Below are 15953 nucleotides of genomic sequence, written 5' to 3'. Positions count from 1 at the left end.
GAAAAAGTGTTGGATTTTGTCGAATGCTTTTTCTGCATCAATTGATAAGATCATATGACTTTTGTCTTGCAATTTGTTTATGTGCTATATCACATTTCTTGATTTGTGGATATTGCACCAGCCTTGCATCCCCAGAAAAAATCCCATTTGGTCATGGTGTATGATCTTTTTAATGTATTGCTGGATCCGATTTGCTAATATTTTGTTGAGTATTTTAGTGTCTATGTTCATCAGGGATATTGGCCTGTAGTTCTCTTTCTTTGTCATGTCTTTATCTGGTTTTGGAATTAGGATAATACTGGTCTCATTGAAAGAGTTTGGAAGTGTTTCTTCCTCTTGAATTTTTGGAATAGTTTGAGGAGGATGGGTGTTAGTTTTTTGAGTATTTGCTAAAACTCCCCTGTGAAACCGTCTGGACTAGGGCTTTTGTTTGCTGGGAATTATTTTTATTACTGCTTTAATTTCATCAGTAGTTTTTGGCCTATTCAGGTTTTCTGGTTCTTCCTGATTGAGTTTTGGAAGGTTGTATTTTTCTAGGATTATGTCCATTTCCTCCAGGTTGTCCTGTTTGTTGGAATCAAGTTGTTCATAGTATTTTTTTTTATGATCCTTTGTATTTCTTTGGGTCAGTTGTTACTTCACCTCTTTAGCTTCTGATTTTGTTTATTTGGGTCTTTTCTCTGTTTCCTGGTAAACCTGGCTGGAAGTTTATCAATCTTGTTTATCCTTTTGAAGAACCAGCTTTTGGTTTTATTGACCTTTTGTATTTTTTCTTTTTCTTTTTCTTTTTCTTTCTTTCTTTTTTTTTTTTTTTTTTTAGTCTCTATGTCATTTATTTCCTTTCTGCTCTTTATTTTCTTCTTTCTCCTTACTCTGGGCTTTTCCTGTTTTTCTCTTTCTAATTCTTCAAGTTGTAGTGTTAGATAACTTATTACCATTTTTTCTTGTTTTTTGAGGTAGGCCTGTAGTGCTATGAACTTCCCTCTCAGGACTGCTTTTACTGTGTCCCATAGATTTTGGATTGTTGTGTGTTCATTTTCATTTGTTTCGAGGATTATTTTATTTCCCCTTTGATCTCTTTGGTAAACTGTGAATTGTTTCATAGCATGCTATTCAGTCTCCATGTAGTTGATTGTTTTTGAGCATTTTTATTGTATTTGATTTCTAATTTCATACCATTGTGGTCTGAGAGGATGCTTGATATGATTGCAATCTTCTTGAATTTGTAGAGACTTAGCTTGTGTCCTAACATGTAGTCTATATTTGAAAATGTCCCATGTGCACTTGAGAAGAATGTATATTCCATAGCTTTGGGATAAAATGTTCTGAAGATGTCAATTAGTTCCATCTGATCTAGAGTGTCATTTAGGATTGCTGTTTCCTTGTTTATTTTTAACCTTTTGCACTCGGATGTCGAGTGTGACTCGACACGGTTAGCATTAGAATAAAGGAATCGAGAAAAAAGCAAGCGAGTGCAAAGGGTTAATATATTTGGATGCTCCTATATTGGGTGCATAGAAGTTTATCAGGGTTATATCCTCTTGTTGGATTAATCCTTTTAGTATTATGTAGTTACATTTGTTGTCTCTTGTGATGGCCTTCATTTTGAAGTCTTTTTTGTCAGATATGAATATTGCTATTCCAGTCTTTTTTTCTTTCCCATTTACATGGCAAGTTTTTTTCATCCCTTCACTCTTATCCTGTGTGTATCTTTTGTTCTAAGGTGGGTCTTTTGTAGACAGCATATAGTTGGGTCATGTTTTTGTATCCATTCAGCTACCCCATGTCTTTTGATTGGAGCATTTAATCCACTTACATTTAACCTTTTGCACTCGGATGTCGAGTGTTACTCGACATGGTTAGCTTCGGTAGCAGCTCGATGAAAAAAGCAAGCGAGTGCAAAGGGTTAAAGTTATTATTTTTTATTTTTTATTTTTTTCATATACATTTCACTAATTTTCTTTTATCTCTGACACTTTTATTATAGAGAAAGGGCAAATTAAGGTTATTATTGATAGGTACTTATTTATTGCCATTTTAATTCTTCTCATTACAGCAGTCCCTTTAGCATTTCCTATAATGCTGGCTTGGTGGTGATGTGCTCCTTTTAGCCCTTTTTATTTTGTTTGGGAAGCTCTTTATTTCATTGTCTATTTTGAATGAGTCTTGCTGGATATAGTAATCTTGGTTTCAGATCCTTGCTTTCTATTACCTTGAGTACTTCATGCCATTCCCTTCTGGCTGTAGAGTTTCTGATGAGTAATCAGGTGTCAGCCTTATGGGAGCTCTTTTGTAGGTAAGAGTTTGCTTTTCTCTTGCTGCCTTTAAGATTCTCTCTTGTCTTTAATTTTTGGCATCTTAATTATGATGTGTCTGAGTGTGGGCCTGTTTGGGTTCTTCTTGCTTGGGGTTCTATGTGCCTTTTGGACTTGCATGACTTTTTCTTTTACCAGGTTAGGGAAGTTTTCTGCCATTATTTCTTCAAACATGTTCTCTCCCCCTTTCTCTCTTTCTGCCTCTTCTGGCATACCTACTGTCCAAATATTGCTACATTTCACATTGTCCCACAGCTCCCTTAAGCTGTCCTCCTTTTTTGTAATTGTTTTTCCTTTTTGGTTCTCTGATTGAATGATTTTTTTCAACCCTCTCTTCTTTTTTATTGTTGCTGTTAATCCTCACCTGAGGATATTTTTCCATTGATCTTTTAGAGAGAGTGGAAGAGAGAGGGAAAGACAGAAAGAAATATCGATGTGAGTGAAACACATCAATTGGTTATGCCCTGACCAGGGCCCAGGCCAGGGAGGAACCTGTAACCAAGGTACATGCCCTTGATCGGAATCAAACCTGAGACCCTTTGGCTGCAGGCCGATGTTCTATCTACTGAGCCAAACCAACTAGGGCCAACCTTGTCTTATAATTCACTGGTTCGATCCTTAGATTCCCCTAATCTCCTTCCAATGTGTTCTTTATTTGTGCTATGCCATTCTTTATTTCTGTTTTCATAGTTACTATATCTTTTCTCATACTGTTGAGCATTTTACCATCATTATTCTGAACTCGTATCAGATAACATTTCTTTTTTTTTAAATACATTTTTATTGCTTTCAGAGAGAAAGGGAGAGGGAGAGAGAGACAGAAACATCAACGATGAGAGAGAATCATGGATTAGCTACCTCCTGCATGCCCCCTACTGGGGATCGAGCCAGCAACCCAGGCATGTGCCCTTGATTGGAATTGAACCCTGTACCCTTCAGTCCACAGGTCGACACTCTATCCACTGAACCAAACCGGCTAGGGCCCAGATAAATTTCTTATCACCATTTCATTTATCTCTTCTTCTTTCATTTGGGGGTTGTTTTTTTGTCTCCTCATTTTGGCTGCCTGTTTGGGTTTGTGACTATGTAATAGGTAGATCTGCTACACCTCTCAATTTCTAGTGCAGGACAGTGTCAAATGCTGTTTCTGACTAATTAGATCAGGCAAAGACTCAAAGCCTCTAGAGACAGCCTCTGCCTATAGACTGATAAGGTTCCATCTTGAATTGCCCTCAGGCAATTGTCCACAGGTGTGTTGAGAGTTTTTTTTTCAACAGGGTCAGGCAATTGCTTCTGCCTGGAGGCTAATTGTTATTCTCAGTCTCTTAATGGGCATCATCAGAACCTCCGTATGGTGGGGCAAGGTGTTTTCCAATAGGGTGGATCAGCTGTCTTCCCCCAGGCAAGGCCGCCTGTATAGAAAATGTCTGCATGAGAAAGATGACCTCTGTAGAGTGAGGTAATGACTCAGCACAGGAAACCGGGGTGTCTGACTTCTGAGTTCTAACCCCACAACCCCCAATTTGGATTCTGTTTACTCAGCTCCAGTACACTCTGCCCTCCCTCTGCCAGAGCGCAAGGTGGGTGGCTCCACAGGGAATTTTGTGTGTTGGCTCTTTAATATGATGCCTGCATTTCTAGCCATCTCTCCCTGGCAGACAGCAACCCTGCTGCTTTTCACAGCCAGATGTGATGTGGGTACCCTTCTCAGTTCTGGTGCTCTCCGCTGGGGGCCCAGCTTGGGGATTAGATCCCAGAGTTCTCAGTGGGAACCCCCCACAGCTGAGATATCTCACCAGAACTTCAGCTGTCTGTCTGTGGGAGCCTGGCCATCCTTTTCGTGCCTCCACCCCTCCTACCAGTCTCTATGTGGTCTCTGCTCTCTGTTCTCTGTTATCAAGGTTCTCTCCAGAGAGTCTTCCGTTGATTATTCAGGAAGTTTTTCTGTATTTTAGTTGTAATTCCGGTTTGGTCCTGGGAGCATGTCAGTGCAGCATCCACTTACTCTGCAGCCATTTTTAATCTCTTGGCATTGATTTTAGTTCAGCGTTTCATATCTTTTAGCGTCTTGAATTCAAAGGGCACTTTTACAACCCTAACGTGCGTAAAATTGTGGATTTGTCTGTTGCAAAGGCAAGAAAATGCTAGGTGGTATTGGGACCATTTTAGTTCTTCAGAATAAGTCAGCTCACTCAGGAGGAATTATTTTCCTGCTAAAACTCACTTTATCACCAGGGAATAGTCTTCAGTTTGTGCTGGTGTCTCTTCAACCTTCCCTAATTTCTCTTTTCATCAAGAGCAGGCAGATGGGCTTAGAGGGTTGCCTTGCAATGATATCTACCTTGATTTGAATAATGCTTTTTAGTTTGATTATATCTATTTTTAAAAATATATTTTTATTTATTTCAGAGAGGAAGAGAGATATAGAAACATCAATGATGAGAGAGAATCATTGATCAGCTGCCTACTGCACACCCCTACTGGGGATTGAGCCTTCAACCCGGGCATGTGCCCTTGACTGGAATTGAACCCAGGACCCTTCAGTCCGCAGGCCGATGCTCTATCAACTGAGCCAAACCAGCTAGGGCTGATTATACCTATTTTTACAATTTTGTTTATGGCCTGTGTTACTAGTTTTCCACTCAAGAGAGCTATAAAAGGTTCCTTCTAAGATAAATGCATTTAAGTTTTTAAAAAGAAGTGTTTACTTGGGAGAAATGTACAATTACTGACTCATTAAGTTATTAAATACTGGAGTAAGGCTTGAAATTGGCAAAAAGATCATGGTGGAATGTGAATTAAATTGGGAAAGACACTTGTATAAATATTGTTACTATGAGTCTTGAGCTCAACTGGACTTAATACTTTGTTCTCTCCATCTGTCTTCTGTATATTCACAGGGAACTTGGGTTTTTAGATCAGCTAAGGATCACCCATAACACGGATATATTTATTGGAATGCATGGAGCTGGTCTTACCCATTTACTTTTCCTTCCGGACTGGGCTGCTGTATTTGAACTGTAAGTATTCGGGGCGGTTTTGCATTGCCGCAGCTCATGATGCTCTGTATGCATGCTGAGACTTCTGCTCAGCGCATCCAAAGGCTAAGTACTTAATCATTCCAGGGAAGCCACATCATATAGGCATCTGGAAAGAAAAAAGGCCTAATACTAAAAATGAGAAGGCTGCAGCATGCCATTTCACTTAGCAAGCAAACCACTTGCTCTTCCCTGTCTCAGTGGGAGATGTGAATCTGTGATTTCTTTTCTTTTTTACTATTTTTTTTAATGTTTACTCTATTATAGATGTCCCCCCCCCCCCCGCCCCGCTTTGCTTCCCTTCACCCTGTCCTCTCCCTGTCCCAGCCTTCACCACATTATTGTATGTGTCCATAGGTTATGCATATGTGCATATAAGTTCTTTGGTTAATCTCTTCCTGCCCTGCCCCTTCCCTCTGAGAATCGTCAGTCTGTTCCATGCTTCCATGTCTCTGGATCTATTTTGTTCATCAGTTTATTTTGTTCATTAGATTCCACATGTGAGTGAGATCATGTGATATTTGTCTTTCTCTGACTGGCTTATTTCACTTAGCATAATACTCTCCAGGTCCCTCCATGCTGTCTCAAAGGTTAAGGGATTCTTCTTTTTTACTGTTGCATAGTATTCCATGGTATAAATGTACCACAGCTTTTTTTATCCACTCGTCTACTGATGGGCACTTGGGCTGTTTCCAGATCTTAGCTATTGTAAATAACGCTGCTATGAACATAGGGGGGCATATATTCTTTCTGATTGGTGTTCTGGAATTCTTAGGATATTCTCAGAAGTGGGATCGCTATGTCAAAAGACAGTTCCATTTTAAAATTTTTGAGGAAATTCCATACTGTTCTCCACAGTGGCTGCACCAGTCTGCATTCCCCCCAGCAGTGCACTAAGGTTCCCTTTTCCACATCCTCACCAGTACTCCTTTATTGATTTACTAGAGGCCCAGCGCACAAAATTGTGTATGGGTAGGGTCCCTACGCCTAGCCTGTGATCAGGGCCATCTTCCACCTGCTCACCAGTCCCCAGTCCCGCCCCGCCACCACCCACCCTGTTTCCTGTGATTCTCGGTTCATAGGTCCACGTTCAACCACTCAGCTATGCCGGCTGGGCTATATATTTTCCCGTGATTCTCCGTTTGCCATGCTGCAATCGGAATCTGTGGGCCATGGGGAGGGACCGCAAGGTGGTTAATGCACCTCATAGCGACTGGTTGAGTGGTGGTTCTGGTTGTTATGCCATTATGGTTGCTGGGCTTTTATTATATAGGATTGATGGTAGCCATTTCTGCAGGTGTGAGGTGATACCTATTTTAGTTTTTATTTGCATCTCTCTGATGATTAGTGACCTTGAGCATTTTTCTTTTTTTGGCTAATCCTCACCCAAGGATATTTATTTATTTACTAGAGGCCTGGTGCATGAAATTTGTGCATGGGGGTGTGTATCTCTCAGCCCAACCTGCACCCTCTCCAATCTGGGACCCCTCGAGGGATGTCCGACTGCCTGTTTAGGCCAGACCCTACCTGGATCAGGCCTAAACGGGCAGTCGGACATCCCTCTCACAATCCAGGACTGCTGGCTCCCAACTGCTTGCCTGCCTGCCTTCCTGTGCTACCCAAATATATAACACTTCCAAGGTCACTGACCTGCAGGGGAGGACAGTTAGGGGTGACCAGGCCTGTAGGGGAGGGCAGTTGGGGGGGGGGGACCCAGGCCTGCAGGGGAGGGCAGTTGGGGGGGACCAGACCTGTAGGGGAGGGCAGTTGGGGGAGGACCCAGGCCTGCAGGGGAGGGCAGTTGGGGGCGAGATCAGGCTGGCAGGGGAGGGCAGTTTAGGGCAACCAGGCCGGCAGAGGAGGGCAGTTGGGGGTGAGATCAGGCCGGCAGGGGAGGGCAGTTGGGGGCAAGATTAAGCAGGCAGAGGCAGTTGGGGGTGAGATCAGGCAGGCAGTTAGGGGCGATCAGGCAGGCAGGCAGGCGAGCAGTTGGGAGCCAGCAGTTCTGGATTGTGAGAGGGATCCCAGATTGGAGAGGGTGCAGGCTGGGCTGAGGGACACAGCCCCCTCCCCCCCCTCCCCCACGCACAAATTTCATGCACCAGGCCTCTAGTAATTAATAAATGAGAATACAACAATAAACTGCTTCACGTACTGACCCCTGTAAGCCTGTGTTGTCCACCTGTAAACTCCCTCAGTCTTGTTCACTGTGTACACGACCTTTTGCGAGAACCTGTTTGGGAGGTGTGTTTTTTCCCAGAGAACTGTGGGCCGGGCACACACTGCGGACAAGTCTCACATGTGGCTGCCCTGCCTCAGGTACAACTGTGGAGACCAGCGCTGCTACCTGGACTTGGCCCGGCTCCGCGGCGTCCACTACATCACCTGGCGCAGGCAGAGCAAGGTCTTTCCGCAGGACAAGGCAAGTGCATGGCGAAATGCCCGCTTTTGCTTCTCAGGCCGTGTGACATGTGTCGTTATGAATGTGAAACACCGTTGCTGAACTTCAAAGGGAAATTGTTCTCTGGAACACTGAGTTGTAACTCATATTTGCAAATTGGAGGAAGAGGGTAGATTCACTCTGTATCTTTAATGTTAGTAAGAAACCTTCATGAAATTGGGGCCTAGAGGGGCTATTCAATTGCATATAGGAGGGATCAGCGGACTGGAGACCAGCAGGCCAAATTTGGCCCCTCACCTGTTTTTACAAATAAAGTTTTATTGGGACACAGCTATGCCCTCTGTGTATATGTTGTCTGGCTGCTCGTGCCCTTCGATGGCAGAGTTGAGTCATGTGACAGAGGCTGTGGTCCACAGAGCTGAAATATGTGTTCTTTGGACTTTACCAAAAAATATTTGCTGGCTTCCGAGGGAGAGCATGAATGAAGACAGTGGCTTTGGCCAAAGTAAAGTAGTTTTTTCCTGTTCAGAAAACCACGTCCTCTGACTTACAGACGTGTTTGGTTTGCCTTTCCAGGGCCACCACCCCACTCTGGGGGAACATCCGAAGTTTACCAACTACTCTTTCGACGTCGAAGAGTTCATGGACCTTGTCCTGCAGGCTGCAGCCCACGTATCGCGACACCCGAAGTGGCCGTGGAGGAGCAGACGGGACGAGCTGTGACTGCGGCTGCGGGGGGCTGGGTGGACTCCCCTCAGCCCCGCAGCGAGGCAGCCGGTGTTCCTCAGCCCGGTGATACTTCTGGACCGAACCGGCCTCAGGGCTCTCCCTGTGGGCTTTATACTGTTTCGTGTGGCATTCGTGTCACTGCTTTTTGTCAAGATACTCTTTTTGCACTGAAATGCCTTTTTGTAGTCCAGAAACTGGCCATGGCTCGCCGAGGATTGACCTTTCTTCTCCGGGGACCCAAGACTCAGCTTCCTCAGCTTCAGAGTCTGTACCTGGTTCTGTTCTCGAGACTCCCAACCTGGTTATGACGTCGAGTAAATTCGCCATGGCCTTTGTTTGTCATAATTTATTCATAGCACTGTTTGTGGTGGGAAAGGGAAGCATGCAGCACACACCCACACTCACACCCACCCACCCACACACTTACACACCCCCACGCTCACCCACACACACACCTACTCACACGCACATACTTACACTCATACTCACACCCACCCCCCACACACACCTACTCACACACACACACACACATACTTACACACACCCATACACCCACTCTCACACACACCTACACACACTCACATACTCACACCCCCCACATGCCCACTCACACACACACACTCATACACACACACCCACTCGCATACACACCTATATACACTCACACCCCCATGCACTCACACACCTCCACTCACACCCACATATACACACTCATGCACACCCACACACCTATTCACACACACACACACCCACTCTCACACTCACATACCCACACTTACACCCCACATGCCCACACCCACACACCCACTTACACCCACACTAACACTCCACTCACACCCCCACATACTCCACTCACACCCCCCAACACACACATTCACACACACACACTCACATACCCACACCCCCCCCCCACACACACACCCACTCACACCCACACTAACACTCCACTCACACTCCCCCACACACTCCACTTACCCCCCACACACATTCACACACACACATACACATACATTCACACACACACACTAACACTCCACTCACACACATTCACTCACACACATACACACACATTCACACAAACACACACACTAACACTCCACTCACACCCTCCCACACATTCACTCACACACATACACACACATTCACACACACACACACTAACACTCCACTCACACCCCCACACATTCACTCACACACACACACACACACACACACACATGCACGTGCACACACTCACACCCCTCAGCCCTCCCCACACAGGTGCGAGTCTCAGTGCTAGGCCATAGGACGCACCTGCAGATAGATGTGCTGTAAGCAAATCAGCTTTGCTCTGTCCGAGCCCAGACCCCGCACTGATTCCCTGCTGTGTCTTTTCGGCCGCCTGCAGGTCACAGGCATCAGGAGCCCAGAGGAATCTCTGCTGTGCTAATTTATAGTCATGTATTTCATACGCAAATCAGGCTTCCCACGATGCTCTCCCTGTGATGACCGCACACCGGGACATCTCTGGGACTGCCTGGGCACCTCCCAGCGGGCCTGCACGGCTCCTGCTCCTGCTGGGAGCATGTCTGTCCAGCCCTGGTCTCCAGCGTGGGCGCTGCAGCTGCAGTGCCTGCGTGCGTGCCCCCCCTCCCAGGACGTGTTCCAGTATTTGTGCAAACTGCAGATGAGCCCATGGAGAGTCTTTCCTATAAAAAGACACGTGTGCATCATCCATTTCAAACGCAAAGAAGCCATAGGAAGTGCCGTCGACGGAAGAGCATGTCTGAAGTGCAGCCCATCGGAACGGGACTCATTTCTGACTGTTGATCAGCTTGCTTTTGCAGTAGAAAATCATGGGCTTCTCTTACTGCGAAACGGGGTGTTCACATTTTATTAGCATCTGACTTGTCTAATTTAGAGGCTGGTGACTTCTGTTTTTTAAAGTCTTCTTTTAAAATTAGACTACAGCAGAGCTAAGAACTCTTTTACGTTTTAGAGTTATTAAAGAAAAGAATAATGCGTCACAGGGAATGACTGAGCAACCTGAACCGGCTAAGAACAAGTCTGCTGCCCCGCTTTAAAGGGTTAGAAACAGTCTTCTGGAGGTTAGGAATATTTATGAAAACATCTGCAAAAAACAGTGCCCTGCTGTAGCAGTAGCTTTGATCTGGGTCTTGAAGTTGTGTGGAAAGAATGGCAAGATGAGTGTAAGTGAGTGGAATTGCTGTGTGTTTTGTGCAGGATCCCAAGTCCTGGCCGGAGGGCACGTCACAGAGAGCGTGTCTCCCGGGTGTGGCCAGGGGAGCAGAGGGAGCTGAGGCAGAGTCGCACTGTTAGTTGGAGACATCAACATCAGAAAAGCTATCTTCTTACCTCATTCTAGAAGCACGTGGAAATGGGATTCTATTTATTTGCTAGCAATAGATGTGAGACTTTCAGAAATTGAGAACAATTTTATAATAAAACTATAATATTTGAATATTTTATATTTAAAGAGAATATGTTTTATATAAACTAAGTACATTTGACACTATGGAATGAACTTTTATGGTAGCAAAAGAGGCCTTTAAATGTTATAAAATTTACAAAGTCAAGACTGCTCTTTTTACTAAGTCTTTAAAAGAGATGTATTTCATAGTTTATACATTTGGGGGTTTGGGGTATGGCTTTGGAATAAATTTTCATATATTTCATTTCAATACCAGACCATTTTCAAGGTCTTCTGTGTCTGAATGTTATATGCTTGCTTTTTGGCAATCCACCAAGTCTAGATTATAAAAATTAAGTATCTTGATGATGGAGAATTCAGTTTAAATAAAAATTATACCTTACATTTTTTTAGCAGTTTATTATATGATGCTGTCACAAATGTTGTATTGCATAATCCTTACAAGGAGGACATAAGCGTTGTCCCCATTTCTCTGTGGAAGAGAAGCAGATGCTGTTTAGGGACTTCCCTGAAGATCCCAGGCTGAGCCCACACCTTGCATTCCGTGCCCTCGTGTGCCCCCTCGGTGCGATGAGCAGCTCCTGAGTGCACGGCTGTGCTGGGGTCCGGACACAGTGGAGAGGACGGGGAGGGCCCGCGCTGGCCCTCTGGGGACGAGGCTGACATCAAACGGCGGGAACAAATACACGCATGTGCGAGGTGCCGATGTGTCTGCAGAGGATACTCAAGCAGGAGGGCTGTGGAGCTCTGCGGGGAGGTGGAGTTCCAGAGGCTTCCGTGGAGGGTCAGGGAAGTCCCACGGGCAACATCTGAGACAAGATTTGCAGGCGGCCACGGAGGAAGCGTGCAGATAACGGCACCGTGCGATCAGGGAGAGGACAGCCGAGCGGGAGGCGGGGCTGCGGCATGTCCCAGAGGAGCTGAGGCCCAGGTCCTGGGTCCCTGCAGGGCTTTGGTGCCGATGAGAGCTCAGCAGGAGGGTGATCTGACTGAACAGGGCACTCGGGCGCTGTGTGGGGAGTAACTAGAGGGCTGTCTCCGTCCAGTTCTCCGGAAACAGCCTCCGGACGGAGCTGTGGATGCAGGTTTCCTGGGGGCGCTGCTCACCATCTGCACCTGTGAGCGGGGCCGGGGCCGGGCGTGGGCCAGGGAGGACTTGAACTGCCAGGCAGCAGCAGGGGAGGCCTCTTCAGGGGAGGGAGAGCGGGTGGTTCTTCAGAGGGGTCCCCAAATGAGGCAGGGACCCTCAGATCAATGAATCTGAGAAGAGCCATCCCCACGGAGGGCGGTGACCTGAGGGCAAGGCGATTCCTGCGAGGAGCTGGCCGTGAGCCGCTGGCAGCCCGTCACCCACAGCCCGTCCCCCACCCACAGCCCGCCCCCCACAGCCTGCCCCCCACCCATATCCCCCCACCCACAGCCCACCCCCACAGCCTCCCACTCACAGCCCGCCACCTGGCAGTTAGATGGGTGGGCTTCACTAGAGACCCGCAGTGAACTTCACTCATGCTGAAGAGGGTTAGAGCTGGCTTTGCAGGCCATGTGTTCTCTCTCCCATGCTATTTATTGCTCCCCCATCTTTAAAAATATAAAATCTGCTCGGCCAGCGTGGCTCAGCGGTTGAGTGTAGAACACATGGCCCGCAAAGCCAGCTCTAACCCTCTTCAGCATGAGTGAAGGTTATGGAAGGAATTAGAAGGTTATGGTTCGATTCCTGGTCAGGGCACATGCCCAGGTTTCAGGCTCAATCCTCAGTGGGGGTCTGTAGGAGGCAGCTGACCGATGATTCTCTCACATCATTGACGTTTCTATCTCTCTCTCCCTTCCTCTCTGAAATCAATAAAAAAATAAACATATATAAAAGCTGTTCTCCTACTAGACGTTTAAGTAGAGAACAGAGAGATCAAGGAACTTTCCCAAAGCCACACAGCTAGAAGGTAACAGATGGATTGGAGAGAACTTCTTTGCAAAATAATTTAAAGTTAAAGGGAAGTTTACAGGCGACATAGGAAGGAAGAGAAGGAAAGAGAAGAGAGAATAGTTGGGGAATAGGGAGTAGAGCAAATAGTCCTGGAGTTAGGCCCCTTCTTGGTGTTACAAATAGTTTTCTTCAAAACAGTCAATGAAGACTTGCTTTTCTGAAACTAGGCGCAGGTAAGCAAATCAGCGCAGGTACGATTGCCTCAGAGAAACAAGATGTTTAAATTAACCATCCCAACCAACGGCTATTGCCAGAACTTTGATATCTTTCTTCTGTTTTAGCTTATTGGGGCAAATTACAAAATGTCCGAAACATTCCTGCCAGCAAGCAAGTGGCCCAGAGCAGTGCACAGATGGCGGGGCCCTTGCTTTGGACGGCAATGCACATTGTGACCGCGAGGTGGCAGTCAAGCCCTTCCAAATGGCCTCTGTGGCCTGAAACCTGGTGCGATAACCCCATCGCCGATTCCAGGGACCTGAGCCCCAGGAGCGAGGCCTTGCTTCTGTGTGAAGGATTCTTCCATCCCTGGGTTGAGGGAAAGTAGGAAGATTATCACGGAAAAACATTCCCCATTGAAGTGTGACATTCCTTAGCTGCAGCCAATACCTGGGTCCTTGCAGGGCATGCACGCCTGGTGCGGAGAATTTGAGCCCCGGAGGCTGATTTTCAGGGGCAGCAGCTGCGCAGTGGGTGCGTTTCCATTGAAGTGCAGCCATTTCCCTGGGGTGGGAGCTTTACTTTAGGGTCATCCATAGCACCGTAGCTCCTCAGTCATGTTTAGGGGCTCATTTCCTTCTGGTATTGGCATATGCATGGCTGCTGTCGTTCAGTTTGCGCAGAACCAAACGGCACCAGCGGATGCCCGGAGGGTTGGACGGCGGCCGGTGCAGCGGTAGCTAGGACGCTCCCAGCATAAAGGAGGCTCCGTGTGGAGTGTGCCCGGGCAGGCCCAGTGCTGCTCCCAGAGCGCGGCCTCAGGGAGCCAGGCAGAGCGTGTGCGGCTGCGCGTCCGCGCGTGGATGTGGCTGTGCTCCTTCCGACCTCACTTCGCCGCCCGATCCTTTTCTCCAGGAGCCGCAGCATCAGCGCTGCACGGCGCCCGGCGTTGCTGGGGCGGCTGCTTGGGGTGGGGTGGGGGTGGGGGGTAGTGCTTTCCCGGGAAGAGGCTCAGCCAGATGCACCTGTTTGTGAGTTAAATCAGCTGTGCCACGTGGTCACCGTTGATTGGACCAGAGATCAATAGCTGAGCCGAAGCTATCCAATCAGGAGGCTGCAAGGTGAAGTAAATAAAAGACCCACCCAGATCCCTTCTGCAGGGACAGGTGGGACCTGGAGAGCGCTGAGGTCCCTGGCCCCGGGCTGAGCTTCCCTGTCATCCCCGCGAACACGTGCCTGAACCGGCCTCCCTCCTGAACCGGCCTCCCTCCGCCTGGCTGCACCGCCCCAGGCAGCCATGCCCACTGCCCGCGTGCTTTTCTCCAGATCTCCCTACCCCGGTTTAAGGCCATCCAGCCAATCAGCAGGTAGGCAAAAAGTAATTGTAGTTTCCAGAAAAATGTGGAAAATGAATGGCAAGGACAGTTCTGTGGAAATGCCCACAGCCGTGGTGGAACCTGCACTGTGCAGTGGGCGAACGGAGGTGCCAGGGAAAAGGCCGGCTGGACCCGAGGCACCTGGGTGAGATGAAGGGGGTGACGGTGGCAGCCCCAGAGGAGGCCCCGGGCAGGTGGTGCGGGCCCCAAACCAAGCCGAGGGCGGGGCGAGGGGAGGGCAGCGCCAGGGCGGGCACGGGCCTCAGGCAGGGGGAGGCCGCATGGGGGTAGGGGGACGTGCAGAGCGGCTGGGGGAAGGGACCATGGCGAATGGAAGGGAGCCATAGGCCCTGGAGCAGCCTCCCCACTCAGGGCAGGAGGTGGGGGCGAGGGCGAGAGCCGGTTCACTGCAAGAGGAAGGGTGAGTCCTGAGCGGAGGCCTTCGCCCGGAGTCGTTAAAGAAAAAGAGCAGGCGACACTGAGCACCTTCCTGGGAGGGCACTTACCCAGCTGCTTTCGCAGTGTTCGTGGTTCGGCCTCTGGGGACAGGACAGCGGCCCTCTTCCAGTTCAGATGTCACTGGCCTGCTTCTCTGTCCCATGAGCAGGAGGGTGCGAGGGCAGAGCACCTACGTGGGGCCCCGCTCAGAGCGCCCAGCTGGCATTGGGCCCGCCTGCCAGGGGTCCCCGCCTGCCAGGGGTCCCCGCCTGCCAGGGGTCCCCGTGCAGACCCGCCTGCTCGTGGTCCTTCCTGTCCCCCCACCGGACCCTGTCGTGTGGCAGATGGCCCAGGAGAAGACAGCGGCGCCAGAGGAATCGGAGAGGAAGACCTTGAGTGCGCAGCGCGCTAGTTCAGGGCCTGAATGGTCCGAAGCCGGAACTGCCCACGGGGAGGTTTGACGTGCACCAGTGTATCTTCCTGTGGCGGGCCTCAGGGTGGCCTTTGCAGCTCCACCCAGGCCGGTCAGAATGGGGAAGTAAGATTGCTGTTTAACTAGGTACTGACACCAACAGAGATCCAAGCCACCGGGGCACTGAAACCCCAAAGCTGCCCCTATTTGCCTTCTCACTATGCTCTCCAGTAGCCTGGCTCCCCGCCCCCCCCCCCCCCAAAGCCTCCGTGGAGAGCTTCCGGGCCACGGCCACTGGTGTCAGCAGTGAGCCCCGAGGGCGGAACCGAGGTGCCGGCAGGAAAAGGCGCCCTTCTTTTGTGGCTTTGCTTTCAAACTGGTGGAAAGGGCCGACAGCTGGGAAAGACCTTCTATTTTGCTTTTCTTTGTCCGTTTCCTCCTCCACCAACCACTCTCACCCCATCCCCGCTTTCCGAGGTTAGCACTTGCGGCTGCTTTGTGGATGGGAGAAAGCAGCCGGCAGAGCCCGCTGTGGGGTGGCCGTGTCCCCGTTCCTGCAGCCGCTCCGGGCCCCTGTGGCCCAGGACACTGCGGGCGGTTTGGAGTTCCTGGTGGCTGCGGCTGCCCCGGGGACCTGGCCACTTGGGGTAATGCACTCCTCCCACCAGACTCCCGG

The 15953-nt window shown here is 48.8% G+C and overlaps 1 protein-coding gene across 2 annotated transcripts in view; it reads left to right on the top strand.

Annotated features, from left to right (window-relative positions):
- EOGT (EGF domain specific O-linked N-acetylglucosamine transferase) overlaps window positions 1–11290 on the top strand; it is a 54060-nt gene extending 42770 nt beyond the window's left edge. For both annotated transcript variants that reach the window (XM_079794843.1, XM_079794844.1), the window contains exons 14-16: window positions 5216–5335; window positions 7673–7775; window positions 8331–11290. In XM_079794843.1, coding sequence (XP_079650969.1) covers window positions 5216–5335; window positions 7673–7775; window positions 8331–8477 — 370 coding nt within the window. In that variant the 3' untranslated portion in view covers window positions 8478–11290. The remainder of the gene's footprint in view (window positions 1–5215; window positions 5336–7672; window positions 7776–8330) is intronic.
- Window positions 11291–15953: the final 4663 nt, after the last annotated feature.

Source organism: Cnephaeus nilssonii (genome assembly GCF_951640355.1).
Source record: "Cnephaeus nilssonii genome assembly, chromosome: 17".
In the NCBI taxonomy this organism is placed as follows: Eukaryota; Metazoa; Chordata; class Mammalia; order Chiroptera; family Vespertilionidae; genus Cnephaeus; species Cnephaeus nilssonii.
This window is presented reverse-complemented; position numbering and strand designations above follow the sequence as displayed.